The 14544-nt window shown below is 52.4% G+C and overlaps 4 protein-coding genes across 4 annotated transcripts; all 4 read left to right on the plus strand.

The window, feature by feature from the left end:
• Positions 1-204: 204 nt before the first annotated feature.
• Positions 205-1400, plus strand: PHYSODRAFT_263055 (hypothetical protein; the record flags this gene model as incomplete). Its single annotated transcript, XM_009531509.1, has 3 exons — positions 205-811; positions 900-1352; positions 1387-1400. The coding sequence occupies 3 exons, from the start codon at positions 205-207 to the stop codon at positions 1398-1400; spliced, it is 1074 nt and encodes a 357-aa protein (XP_009529804.1).
• A 1754-nt stretch (positions 1401-3154) lies between these two features.
• On the plus strand, positions 3155-4048 carry PHYSODRAFT_506929 (hypothetical protein; the record flags this gene model as incomplete). The annotated part of the gene is made up of 2 exons (XM_009531510.1): positions 3155-3514; positions 3566-4048. 2 exons carry the CDS (start codon positions 3155-3157, stop codon positions 4046-4048), a joined length of 843 nt encoding a protein of 280 aa, XP_009529805.1.
• Positions 4049-5526: 1478 nt separating this feature from the next.
• PHYSODRAFT_504939 (hypothetical protein) lies at positions 5527-8307 on the plus strand (the record flags this gene model as incomplete). Its single annotated transcript, XM_009531511.1, has 8 exons — positions 5527-5759; positions 5886-6653; positions 6741-7046; positions 7101-7227; positions 7295-7669; positions 7742-7836; positions 7908-8143; positions 8210-8307. 8 exons carry the CDS (start codon positions 5527-5529, stop codon positions 8305-8307), a joined length of 2238 nt encoding a protein of 745 aa, XP_009529806.1.
• An 856-nt stretch (positions 8308-9163) lies between these two features.
• Positions 9164-14407, plus strand: PHYSODRAFT_262989 (hypothetical protein; the record flags this gene model as incomplete). The annotated part of the gene is given in 2 exon segments (XM_009531512.1): positions 9164-12956; positions 12975-14407. The coding sequence occupies 2 exon segments, from the start codon at positions 9164-9166 to the stop codon at positions 14405-14407; spliced, it is 5226 nt and encodes a 1741-aa protein (XP_009529807.1).
• Between the last annotated feature and the right edge of the window lie 137 nt (positions 14408-14544).

Genomic DNA, 14544 nt, shown 5'->3' on the forward strand with positions numbered 1-14544 from the left:
CCACACACTTTGTCACACGTCACACATCGTGTGGTGCACATAAAACAACCGAAATGGGTACAGCAAAAATAGGTACCGGCAAAATAGGCAAAAATATATAATATACCCCGCGAAAACTTACCGGTAATATAAGTTCCCGCCAAAACCTTTGAACACTTTTGGCGCTCTCGCGAGTGCGCACTCGAGCGAGCGAGCAAGTTCAACATGGAGGAAGCCGACTTCGTAGCCGACTCGGACGAGGACGAGCAGGAGCTGCTGGAGCAGGTGGCGCTCGCGGAGGAGCAGCACACGCGTGAGCGCCTCGAGGCGGCGGCTGCAGCTGCTGCGGCGGCCAAAAGCAAAAGGGAACTCGAGCCGAAGCGAGCGCCTGCGGCGGTTGTGACGCCAGAGAAGCCGCCCACAGTTCAAGAGCAGCCGAAACAAGCCCAAGACGAAGCTGGAGCCAAAGACGAAGAGGAGAAAGAGCACGTAGTTGAAGAGCAAGACGAGGAAGAGGAAGTGACTGACGAGGACGAGGAAGATGACGAGGAAGAAGAAGAGCAGCTGGATGAGAACGCTATCCTTGAGGTCAGGACGGTGGTGACGGTGGACTCGCGCACGTGGCCGGGCATCAACAAGCTCGGAGGCTCTGGTCACGTCGTCCGAGTCCACAGAGAACCTGCAGAGGACGGAGTATCCGAAAACATTTTCTACGACGTCCGCTACGTCCTGGGGGGCTTCGAGAAGCACATCGAGAGCAAGTACGTGCACTCGTCCAAGATCTTAGAGCAGCAGTCGACCCGCAAAAGTGTGCGCAGAGATTTTTACCACGGTAAGTTGACGGAGGTGTGCCCTTTGGTGTGGTCTGCGTCGGATACTCATTCGCCTTTTTTGAATGCGGTTCTCTTTTCTTTCTGCAGATGATTACATCAATAAGCCACACGAGAAGAAGCAACGAGATGCAGAGAGAAAGCGCGAAATAGCGTTGGCTCACCCTGAACGATCGGAGGCTCATGCTCCGCTTCGCAAGAAGCGGAAGCGCTCTCACCGCGCAGAGCACGCCGAACGGGTGCCCAGTGACCCACAGGATGAAGAGTCGAATAGTGATGATGAAAGAGACACGAGGCGCAAAGTGGCCAAAATCGACGAAGACGCGTTCATATTCTCGGAGACGAAGGAGCCGTCGCCATCGCTCGAGGACTCTAGTCGACCACCCAGCGACAGTGAAAATTTGCCTGGGATTCAGAGCCCCCCGCTGAGAAAGCCAAGGGGGACCCAAAGACGATGGCACCGCATACTGGACAGTGACGATGAAAGCGGCGAGGAAAGCGACAAAAGCAACAGGAAGAGTGTTAGCCCTGAACGCGCGCATCGTGAGAACCTACATCCCAGTGTATCGCCCTCCAGGGATAATGCTGTGAGAAACACTGAAGAACAGAAACCAGCACGCCGCCATCATCCGCAGAAACGAAAGCGCACGACACGCCGACAACGATATGTCGGGGGATATGAACACAATAGACAAGCTCTCGATGACCCTGACGCCGTTTTTATCCAACCGGAAGGAAACCCGACCGACCTCCCCGAGGATGTCATCCGAAAAACTGGGATCAAGTTGGCGAAATCGAAGGACGGGCTGATGAAACAACTTCAGGAAGTATTTGCTCAACAGCAGAAACACCTGGACAACTTCCACGGCGAGCAAAAGATGGTAAACCAGAAATTCAAAAACCTGGCAGATATGACGTCGGTCGATCTACAAGGGCTCCATAGGAAGGTGAGATTCGCGATCTTTGAACATTGACGGGTATTGTAACACTGACAAAGCTGTTGTGCTGAGGAAAGGTGTGCGAGCTAGAAGATTTCGTGACACGGACGTTGGTCAATGCTGGCGAAGATGTGATGAACAAGATTATTGAAAAGCTTGAGAAGCGTGGTAAACCGGTGAGTGGTGCAACTGAATGCGTGTCATCGTGTTCTGTAGATTTAACAGGTGTTTGTTTGCCAGCCTTCTGCTCTTGAATCGTTAGTGACCCAAATTGATGAATGGCTGATCAAGATGAACGAGTGTTCTCCGTGGGTACGGAATAGCAAAAATGCCGTTGAAAATGCGTTTGGAAGGCGCAGCGAAGAAATTCCGGCACACAAGTCAGTCCGGGCTGTATACTCGTCTGACAGTGGCGATTCCGACTATTCCGCTGATGACTTTGATGGAACGGTTCTTGGGAACAAGGCAACAAGAACTGTTGACCCTGTTTTCGATGAGCTTGATTTATCGTACGAGTACGAACCTGCAAGAAACGACTTAGTGACTCGTCCAGATGGCAACTCGAAGCGTCAGTCCAATGCAACTAAACGACTGCCAAGTAGTACTACGAAGACTGTGAAGAAGCAGCTGAAGAAGAAAGTGGTGACAAGCACAACATTAGACGACTACTACTCTCAAGGATCTGGAGGCGGATTCAGGTCGAATCTCCGACTCATCGGTAAGCAAAAGAATATTCTCCCGTCTGATCCTCGTTGGAACTGGGCCAAAATTGCGCGCAAGAAGCAGCAACGTGCTGGAGGAGGTACTAGAGAACGCTGGGGTGGTATGTCGTCGTCGCAGCTTTTCATCGGTGTGAGCAGCAGACGCGAAATCCATGAACCACGCCCAAGCCGACGCGATGATAGCGCGTCCGTGCAAATAGAGCGACTGCACCTTCGTGATAGCAGATTCCGTCGTTCGAAGTCGACCCAGCAAGGATCACGTGAACCAGTATTTGCTCGACCTCCCCCACACGTTGCGCGGGCTACGATGCTGATTCCCGATGGTATACCGTTTGACGACGTTGCCCCAGCGAAAAGCAAAAAGTCAGTGAACTTCTTCAGCCCAATGATATCCTCAGGTGCCGTAAAGGAGCCATCAGTGAATTGGAAGGCAATTTTTAAGGTGGTGTCAGATAGCACTGGCTCAATCGCTACTGGAGGCAACTTTGCTGCTATAACACGTCAGCAACAAGACACACTCTTGTCGTTCGGTCACCCGATTTGTGACCCACTGGTTCCACGTCATTTGCTCTGTGACGAGGACTTCGACTTCGAAGACTCAGCTATGCTTCGCAGTGTTGTGCAGAGACGTTCAACTCGTCTTCGTCAGCTAATGAACGACCTTCGGGTGGAAGAAAATGGGTTTATGGAGTCACTCTCTAGGGGAAGTTTGGGTGCCATTGATGAAGAAGGGTATGCAACCGCCCCCGAGTGGATTTCTCTGGTTTCGCTTGAAGAAAGGTACAACACTGCTATCTCAAGTTTTTCGGCGCAAGTTTTACAGGCTTTGGAAGCAGCTTCTCCATCAGCACTGGCAAGCCATCTCGAGATCATATTGGAGGAAGTCTCTGCGCTTATCCGGCAGCTACCGGACTGCGAATCATTATTTGGCGGGTGCAAAGCCTATTTCTTTTTCTTTGAGGTGGCCTCCCGAGATGCAGCGACTACTCCGCTCTTGACAGCGATCTCACGAGCGTATTGGTATTGTCTCAATCTACTCTCGGCTGTCCGATCTGCTTGCTCTTCAAAAGTGGCATCTCAGGCTGTAGCCAAACAGGAGATCGACGATTTGTTTTTCAAGAAGTTGCCGGTGAACAGAGTCACACTCGCTGTGGTGCTTTTCTTGTTCGACCTGTACCTCTATCTCCCTACTTCTCACCATCTGGATGATGCGGTAAATTCCAGTGGCGCACTACCTGCACTCTCGTTGTGGTTGTTAGTTCGTGAGTGCACCATGAGCTCTGCTCAGGCCCAAGAAGATTCGCGAATTAGCAAGGAGAAGGATTTTTGGGCATTACTACAAGCTGTCTACCAGCAGCGTTATTTCGACGAGCTAGCTCGTTGCTTCGTACGAAATGAATCGTGTGGAGGGTACCTGCGCGATTTTACACCAAAGGTTTCGAATGGCGACGGTATTGAACACCGTGAAGAGATACTGGAAAGCCAGCTATTAGCGGCTGAGTCGATGTGGGACCTACTTGCGGTACTCACGCGAGTATATGCGGACGAAGAAAATAAGGAGGGCGGAGAGGCTATGTAAGTTGTCAGCTCTGTGCAATTTGCCAGGCTGTAAACTTATCCTTTATTTTTTGGGGGTTTTGGTGATGTACGACAGATCTGATGCTAGATGGGCTGTTGTTAAGGACCTCCTTCACCCAGACAAGCGCAACTTTCTTCCGTTCGACCTGTCAATTTACACGCCTGGAAATTTGCTGCCAGACTATGTTACGCGGCCAAGTAAGTTTAGTTTGCTGCTGAAAAAGTTTGCTGGGGTGCTAATTGTGATGTATTGGTATAGATTTTTATATGCATCATGTGCTGAAGCGAATTGCAGCATTTTCCAAGTTGTGGCACCCTTCCAAAGGTTGGTCAAATTTAAGTGTTGGTCTAAGTGTTGTTGCAGCCTTCCATTCTAATGTTGTGCAGATATTGTTGAGATTGTTGTAAAGCAGTTGTGGGAAAGCGACGTATCGAACGACCCAGAAGAAGCCGCGGAGCTCCCCAACCTCCTGAAACGGTTTGCTATTCATTGCAGGGGGATTGGGAACTCAAAGTCGCAACTGACAGCATTCGCTGAAAGTTGCTGCGGTGATGATGAACCAGATTTCATCGCAATGTTGTGCGAAATCATCTGGGTAAGTGCGGATCTGAATGTGTTACTTGGACGAGTATATACTAATGCGTTATTCATGCAGACTCAACTGCTCAAGCTTGATAAACGGGTTCATCGTGCTCGCTTCCGCCAATCCATTATACGCTCCATCCCTGCTTCCTCCGAAACGAATAGTTCAGCAATTTCCCCATCGGTGATCTCAAAGCCGTCCGGAACAGACTGGAATTGGGGACCTAAAAGGGCACCAACTGCTACTCAGCAGGCGGAAGCTCAATCAGGGGCTGAATTACAGCAAGATTCGCCAAGTGCAAAATCGAGAAAGGTTCGTTTTCCACCACGGAAACTCAGTTTTACACTTCAGGAAAGGTCTGCTAACGAATACCGTGGTTTTGATTTCGTTGCAGGAGCGAACACGCATCGCCGTACTCCTAACTTTTGCCGTCGTTGGCGTATGTTTGGAGTGCGGAGATGAACAACGGTTTCCTAGCAATCGAAATGAAAAGGACCTGCGGTACATGGAGCGGGAAATCGATTATTATTGCGTGGAAATTCTTCGAGGGACGTCAGGAAGACTGCATTCCGAAGTGATTGTAGCCCAGGCACTCTATATCCTCGGGGCCCTGCTCTTGGAAAGGAATTCCACCGAGTTTCCTCTTATATTCCGAGGCCTCAATGGAAGGTTGGATGCGTCTGTGAAAAATCTACACGATAGCCTCTCTGCGATTCCGACACCGTCAGAGATGGCGGGTACCAGAGTCAATGCGAGCAAGAAGCGCAGTTTAGAAAGGCGTCGTCGGCAAATTCAAAGTAAGATCTATGAGGTGGATTGCAATTCGGTGTGGCTGTATAACTGATGATATGGTGCTAATTTTTGTACAGGTATAGCGATGTCTTCAGTTTATCTGATGCGTGACTTGGTCCGAAAAATGATTACGATGCCCTCATCAGGTGTTGGAGTTGGACAAGCTTACGGACCTGCTGTGGAAAAGAGTCTGGAGTACATTTTCAGCACTGGAATGGAAGCATGCTTGAATGGCGTTATTCAGAAGGTCGTCCCAGTCAAAGACTTGAAGATTGCGATGGAGATATTTCAGCTTGTACTGCCACGAGCACAAGACAAGCCACAGCAATGCCTGGCGTTGATTGAAACGCCCCAAAGTGAGTTTGATATTTTTGACGACGATTTGGCAACATTTGACCTGGAGGCAGCGATTACTGGGCACCAACGTGCACCTGCCTCAGTGTGGACAGCTTCCGACTGCAGACCTAAAGTGATTCAGCTTATTACGAACAATTTGCGAGTGGCAGTTCAGCAACTTGTGCTTAACTACCCACAGAGTGATGCCCCAGCGTTTGATGAACTCTACGCGATTGACTTGCTGGGCATGGTTATTTCAACGTGTGAAGTTCAATTCTTTTGGAGCAACGTTACGTCTGCGTCGGCGAAGCCTCGAAATCTTGCACCGCGTGTTCTAAGCGCCGCTTTGAAGTACAACCCCGAAAAGGAATGGCTTGGAAATGCATTCTTGAGAGAAAGTGGATCTGACCACGAACTCGCGTCTTCATGGCTTCTGGGAACCTTGGATGTGGCTACATTAAACTCAACACCGATTGCTTGCAAGGTTGAGGATACACCTTTTTCGCTTGCAAGTAAACAACGGTCAGAGGGACAAGAAGATGATTTGGAAGTGAAGCCTCATGTGCGGGATTCAGATTCGTGGATGATGTTGACGGATGGAATTATTTATCACATGCTCCGTAAAGATCCTGTTGGCATTTGCACTATGGATCCGCAAATCTTGAGTCTTCTGCGTGAAGTAGCATCCTCATGCAAGTTCCCGACCGCCGTTCATGCCAGCACAAATGGACTTCATGATGTTGAAACATTGTACGACCTACATCTGGATGTGTTTCAGTCGTTTTCCAGAAGCGCTGGCAAACAGTGGAGCTCATTGGGAGATTTGCGCGAAAAGAACCAGTTTCGTACCAAACTGATGAGCAATCAGTTCGGAATCTTCATCTCCTTCCTAGAGTAAGTCCTGCTCTTGTCTGACAGCTTCTGCATTGCATTTATTCTGACTATTTATCCTGCAAACGTGTTGTTGTGTGTTTAATTTAGCGCGTTCAAGATTAACTTTCGGCGAGCCTGTACCGAGATTGACAGAGTGAATCACAATTGGCATGCTTTTTCCGAGTTGTTTCTTCGCCAGGCTGGAGTCAACGCCACCGGAGGACGCTCGTATCATGAGATGGATGACACGATCAAGTCATTTGACGAAAGACTTACGGGGTTGACTACGATGTTCCGGTTCATGTACCAGTGCATGGATGCTTTTATGTTCTACTGTGGTGAGATGGCAATTGGGAAATCCAATCTGTTTTTTGATGCTATGCAACTGCTATTTCGGCAAGTAAACAGCGCCGAGTACCCACAAGCAGAAAAGCGGATGAACGGTGTACGTACATTGGACCAGCAGAGTGGGGTGCGAAACGTGAATGAAGAGCTCCGAAAAGGGTTCTGTACCGGCTCCATGGGCTTTGTCGATAGCGTTCAACTGTTCTTTGCGCGTCAGAAGTACCCGAGTTTGCTCCACTGGTTTGCTCAGGTACGCAACATTTGCTAGGTGTAGTGATGACAATTGTGGTTCGCAAACTGATTGTGTCGTATTGTAGACGTCCGAGATATACCAGACTTTTAACAGCGGGTGGGAGGCGTCTCCTCTAAAAACATTGCTGGTGAATATCTTGGACCCGGATGGACCTCTTGGAATTCACAGCTACTACCCTGGTGTCGAATCTTCTAACGAGCAAGACATCGACGTGAGGACAGTTCGTCGCGAAGCATTTTACCTGTCGTGTGGTCTTTTCGACTGCAGATGCACAAATTCGTTCGAGCACTCGCGAGCTACCTCCTCCTGTTCACGCGTTCACCAACTTCGGCAGTTTGTACTGGGTGATTTTATGAGGGACACATTTACTTTCGTGCAACGAGATGGAGATACATCTTTATTGGAGACGATGGTACCTCTGTTTCAGTTTGTACGGGCGGTGCTCAACCACGCAAACTTGAACGCAAACTCGCATACCCAAACCGCAACAAACAATGTGCCCCTCCAAGAGTTTCAACTGAATGAGCTGCATCCGTGTCTGGAATGGATGGTGGAATGTCTGATTAAGTATGTACCTGGCGAAGAAGTGGTCAACAGCACAATCAGGTTCGTGCTATCGCTTAAAGGCTTTACAAAAACAAACTAGCGACTAATTCTTGTTTTTGCTGTGGAAACAGCTGCGTTTTGTTGACCGAGTTATGCGGAATCGTGTGCGAAGCGATTGCATTCAACGAACACCGACCGAAGCTGGAGCTGATCGACTTGGTTGAGCTCGTACTAGTGTATCTGCAATCTGTCTACGTTGCACTCTCCAGACGAACAACGACTATGATGAGCCCATTCTTCGCCCCCTGTATCGAGTACCCGCCGTCAGTGAAACTAAGCGAGTATCGTTTCTCCCCATCGACTTTCCGTGACATTGTGGTGGAACGTGGTCCAAGTGGACCGGTGGATTCGTATGAGATCAGTTTGGCACGAGCTGCGACGGATCTTTTAGCTGCTATTGGGCGTGTCGCTCAGCAGTGCCAGGCATCATCCGATGATCGACTTCGATACTTCACGACGGTAGCACCTTGATCAACATTATGTTGTGAAAGGATGTTGGGAGAATATACGTGGTTTTTCTTGAGAAGACCGAGCACGTAGCGCACCGTCTGGTTTTCTCTGCAGTCGGACCCATCGGCCTGGCAGCTATAAGCGTGGCAGGCATCCAGCCAACGTGATCGCAAAGACGGAAGGCGGTGATGAAGACGATGCTGACCATAGACGCTCGACGCATGCGTTGGGACTTAGATTGTTTTCGCGTGGAGGTCCGGGATGATGATAGCGGCCCCGTACGCTACAGCCAAGCTGGTCGTGCACCGACTCATCAATGGTTCGGGATCGATGCATGGTCACGCATGTTCCACGGCAGAATGGCAACCGCGATGATATCAGTGACGGTAGTGACCAAGCAGGCCACGCTTCGGTTGGAAGCTTGTGGCGATAAGGACGTGTGCCTGGTTAGGACTGCTTCGATTAACATGCATCTGCAGGTTTGCTACACTTATTAATCCGATAACCACCAAGATGCACCACAATGCCAACAATTTTTACTGCAGTCTTGTTGATGATCTAGAAATTCATAGATGAAGTGTCGAACAAGCAGCAGTCCTTCCCTGAATGACCTGGATGAAGCCCTGTAGCGAACGACGGATCCCTTAAATATCTCGCTGGACTAGAAGCTCGCAAGTATTGCCTTGAATCGCTCCATGGCTGTCACATTCTGCAAGTCGATCAAAGCGGTGGGAATGTTCGCGCACAAGGCTGACTGACAGTGCTAACTGCATCATGACTAGTCAGCCATTGATGGAGCCGTTACCTCCATGTCGCCTCTTCCCGAATTCCATGCTAATTGCGCCGAGGTCGGATCGTTCGAGTATGCGGCAGTAGCATGCGCTCCTTCTTCTCCAAGCGCAATGCCGGCACCCAGTCACGCAAGCGCAAGCAGGTCGAGAACGATGTCTCTGCCGACGGAGTCCCAATGGTCTTCAAAGGTGACGAAAGTCTCGTTCAGCTACACGCGGAGACAGCTGAGCTGCTGCGCCTCGTCAAGACGCAACCAAAGTCGTCGAAGAAGAGCTCCAAGCTCAACACCAGCGCCGGGGACAAAACTCGGTTAACCATCGAAGTACTGGACGACAGCGAAGACGATGAACAAGAGTCTCAAACTGACACCAAAGCTGCTGACAGTCAAGCTGCCAAGTCGCCCCATCAAGAGTGGGTAGAGCCACCTGCACCCGTTGATCCATCGGCGTTTGACGCGGAAGAGACTCGAATTCGACAGGGCAAAGACACTTTCTACCCGGACATAAGGCCGTCGAAACACGGGGTCGAGTGGCAGAAGAACGCCTTCCAACGAGAGCAGAATCGCCAGGAGGACATCCACAACAGCGAGCGTTCGAGGGCCGAGCAAGCGATTCGCAAGAAGCAGCGGAAACGTGAGCAAACTCTGGAGAATCGACTCGAGACCAGCGCCACCTTGATCCAAGCGCATTCCAGGGGGTTCTTGTGTCGTCGACGAAGGTGGGAAGAAAAGCAAGCTGCTGCTACTGCCACAACAGCTGCTACCGTCCCAGCAGATGAGGTTGAGACTGACCGTCCAGTTGATCAGTGGCACGAAGTGCGCGACGTCGAGCGTGGAGAGGTCTGGTACTATAACGCCACCACGGGAGTGAGTCAATGGGAACCTCCGGCAACTTTCACTCCAGCTGCTACACCACGAAGTCGCTCACTTCCAGAACTCCCAGCCTTAAACACGAGCGGCAGTGTGAAGACAGCGACGTCACGGACAAACCAGCAGCGGTCTTCGTCGACAATAGAATCACTGCCGCCTCTATCACCTGCGTCTTCCTCAGCTCGCTCAACGTCCAGTTATCAGCAGGAGCAGCAACACCAGCAATCAGGTGCTCACCGGTCAAGTGAAGCAAGCATGAACAGGAAATCCATCCGGTCACCGCGAAGCCTGCCGTCACTGCAACCTGAGGGCATCACGTCGTCGCCGAATCCATGGGAGTGTGACTCGGTGCTCCCATCGGAGCGCAGTCTTTCAACCGATCGGACTCAAGACTCTGGTGGCTACGCGGACAGCGAGGTTGGCGACTCGTTCTTTGAGCGCCGGCAGTCACTTCCGCTTGAGCTCGAAGACTGTGGCCAGGACCGGATCGCGCCGTTAGAAGATGCCAACAGCGACTGGCAGACCAACGACACGCTCTTCCGCGCTGACGGCACCAAGAACAGCAAGCTGCGAGACACGATCCGCAGCGCCTTGCACGTGTCCAAGTTCGACTCGATCTCGTCGCTTATCGCGTCCAACGTCGTTCTGCGTCGGAAATCTGTGCCAGGGAAGGTCTCACGCAACCAGAACCCAGGTAGCCGACGCCGCGAGATTGTGTTGGGCAAGCGCGAGGAACCGGTGTTTGTCGCTGTCCTAGCCCGTGATCGGGACAAGCGATCGGAGCGCTCAAGAGCCGATGAGGGGAATCCTGAATCGCCCACACGGGCTTCCAGCATCCGCAGCAAAGCTAAAACAGCGAGTCGAGCAGGGAGACCTCCACACATCCGCGACTTGGCAGACCCTGGTTTCCACGAAGACACATCGCGTAAAAGTCCAACGTCTAGGTCCAGGAGGAAAACATCGCAGCAAGAGAATGAAGACGATGCGGATGATCCTGAGGCGAAAGAGGCAGCTCGGCGGGAAGCTGTCACAGTGTGTTTCAACTGTTGGAGTGCCAGCAATGGACGTCACTGCGACTTGCATCAAGATCCGAGAGACTCGACGAGAAAAATTCGCGCTACGGAGAGCGCACTCATGTGCGCCAACTGGGAGCTGGACCAACTGCGTCGGAAGTACCGAGCGGAGGAGATCCAGGAAATCTTCATGAAGCAGCGCGCTTCTCTCCGCTACGATCGCAAGCTCAAGCAGTACGTCACAGTCATCGAGTGTCGGCATCCCATCTACCGCGCTTTGGAGCAGCTCTCCTCCGCTTGGAACAAGACGATGCGACGCAAGCTCCACACACGCTCCTGGTTCCGCTCGTTTCTCGAGCAGATTCGAACCGATCGCTTGCCGAGAACTCTTGGAGGAGGCAAGGAAACCAGTCGACCACCGTCGCTCTTCAAGCTGAAAAACACGCTTCAAAACGCTCGGTGGGTTTCCAAGTACTCGGAGAGCGTCTGCGAGTTCCACCCGAAAGCTCCAGTGACTTCCAAGGACCGCACCGGTCAACACCCAGTTCCTCTTCGCGATGTCATCATGATTAATCCAGCTCGTCCGCAACTCCGTAACTGGATCCTCGTGACAGAGTACACCAAACCGGTAGCGTTATACAAGCCTCGAGTCTATGAGCTACCACCTCCTCGCTGCGTGCCCATGCCCGTACCCAGCTTCTTGGAGCGACTGCCGCTGCCTGTTTCAAACGTCCACATTGATGCTGGCCACAGCGCGAGTTGGCTCGAGAGACTATCAGCACGTATGGCCATCTCGGCCGTGCAGAAGGCAGCGCTGCAGATCGGAGCGTGCAGCCCACCACATGGCTCAACCGATGCAAGGCGAACGAAACACGTTAGACCGCTCGTCGTGCTCTTCGCGACCTTCTCGCGCAAGCCGACGCCAGGCAACTTGGACGTGGGTGGACTGTCCGCTGTGCTGCTGATCCACATGCTGGTGACCACGTACATCCCTGCTCAATTCGGCAACTTCGTAGTGTTCGACCGACGCGCAGTAGCTCCAGCACCTTCACGCGATGAGACGGCTTCATTCGTCTGCTTGATTGTCGACCCAACCACGCCCGAATATGTCTTCCGTGCGCTCGAGCACGCTCTCAACGTACGAAGACCGCCGTGCATTGTCGTAGCCGCTCGAGTTCATCTCGTCTCGTCCACAGACAACGAAGACACCAGACGCGAGATGATGCTACTGGACGCGCGGAGGTTCCCTTTGAATCGCCCCGAGCAAACCGGTGAAGAGGAGGCCAATGGATTCCGGACCTATTGGCTCATTGATCCATTCGCAGTACTTGACTTCGTCCCTGGAGTGCAAGTCGCTCCGTCGAGCGGCATCCTGGTACCAAACATGGCGTCGCTCAACGCTACAGTGACCACGCGGGTGGATCGAACGTACCCGTTCTGTGTGCCTACCACGCGGGAGAACACGCCAGTGGAGTTCATTCATCTGCTCTGGATCGGCCAGTCAAGTCGAAACCAGCCCCAGGCCTTCACGACGCTGGGTAGACAGCAGCCAGGTGACTTTATGAAGAACTCGAACCCCGATGGCGCCCTTGGACTTTGCTCGAGTGTCGTCTACCGCAGCTGGGCGTACATGCAGAACAGCCCGTACGACGAGTTTGTCACCGAGGACGGCGTGGCGTATTGGTACGACCGTAACACCGGCGACACATTTTGGACGCGACCTATTCTGCCCACGGAGAAGTTTCGCGGCAAAGACGGCGAAATCGACGGTGTTATTACCACAGGAGAAGGTGAAATCGCCACTCTTGGCGTCGGTCTTGGTACTGGTGCGGCAGACAGTGATGCTGCGAAAGACGGTGGAGCTGCGAGGTACTCGCAGCAGAATCTTCGGAAGTACATGACCAAGAAACTCGAGGCCCCGGAAGATAAGGAGCGCCGTGTGAAGCTTGTGACGGCCAGCGCCAAGAAGCACGACATCGTGGTGGACCTCATGTCTGGTAGTCCTTCTGGTCCAGCATCAGTCAGCAAGGGAGATCTCACGCGAATTCAAGTCCCCCAACTTTACTTGAAGCGACAGCCGCAGCGAAGTAGCATCGCCGGTAGTAGAGCGTCATCGGCGAGTTCAACGAAGTCGCGAGTGCAGATTGCCGGGGTGGCGACAAATGAGACCGTAGAATCTGATGGAGCTGTCGTACCGCCTCTTGATTCCACCACAAAGCAGATGATCGACAGCATCACACTGGCATTGGGCTCAGCTCTTCCGGCCGCAAAGGGTGCTAGTGTCGACATGTTGCAGCTTGGCATCGGTCTTGGCATGGGCCTCGGCATGCGCGTTCAACAGCAAAGCACCTCTCCGATACGCCAAGGTGCACCGACCAAGTCGGAGCTGGCTCGAAAACTCCAATCAAGCAGCAGTACTCATGACTTCGACGAGCAGGATGGAGAGGATGACGAGGACGACGAAGGTGACGAACTCCCGACTTCTTCTCGATCGCAGACCAGCTCGGTTGGTACGTCCCTGCTTTCTTCGAGGAGTGGGTACTCCGTGGCTCCGTCGGTGGATATCTCGCCAACTCCAGACGATGTCGAGCTCAGCGGGGGCGGACCGCATGTAGGGAAAAAGACTCCGGGGTATCAGACACATCCTCCGCCAGGAGAGGGCACGTCTTGGGTCCGAAAGCCTGTGGACACCTCTGGTGACAGCCAAACCGCAGTGGAAGGCTTCGGTGGAGCGTTGCATCAGCGAGTTGCTTGTCTTCCGAAGGACTTCATCGCTGCAGTAACCAGCACCAAGACTTGCAAAATGCAGGCCAACTACTTGCCAGTCATCAAGAACATGAACCAGCCGAGAAGTGTCGGAATTGTTAGGCCTCGTGGTGCACTTGAGGAATGGCTGGTAGTCGGGTACTCGCCTTGGACAGCAGGCCGCGCGATATTCGGGACGCAGTTCATCGAAGACCTCATGCTTCGTCCAGAACTCGTCCAGACTGCCACAGATACCGCAACACCAGCAGGTGCGGCAGCTACGAAGCCCGCGGTCGTGCAGGTGGAGAAACGCGACAACGTATCCCAGGCAGTCAAGGAGGCAGAGCAGCTTGATAACATCTTCAGTCTCTGTCGCCACGGCAAATACGACGAGGTCGAGCTGCTGCTCAATAGTCCGGACTGGTCGACCGGCATCGACGCGAAAGACGCCACTGGCAATACACTGCTCTCGGTCGCGTGCCAGAACAACAACAAGCGCATTGCGAAGCTCTGTCTGCGGCGCGGTGCCGACATCAACACACAGAACCTGAATGGCCAGTCGCTGTTGCACTACTGCCATGAGTACGGATTCCACGACCTCATGGAGTACCTGATGGAAAAGGGTGCCAGGGACGATCTGCTGAATGCCGATGGGCTCACGTGCTACGAGGGTCTCACTCAGGAGGCTGTTGATGCCATCTAGAGCAGAAACAAATAGGTTAATAGAGTAGTCGTTTTCTCGCGAGTAAACGCACCGTTGAATTGAGTGGCGACGAATATCTTCAGACGGCGATTCGCACCTCACTCATGAAGACTGGACTGGTCTACTCACTGTCCCCG

This window comes from Phytophthora sojae, assembly GCF_000149755.1.
Source record: "Phytophthora sojae unplaced genomic scaffold PHYSOscaffold_5, whole genome shotgun sequence".
Lineage (NCBI taxonomy): Eukaryota > Oomycota > Peronosporomycetes > Peronosporales > Peronosporaceae > Phytophthora > Phytophthora sojae.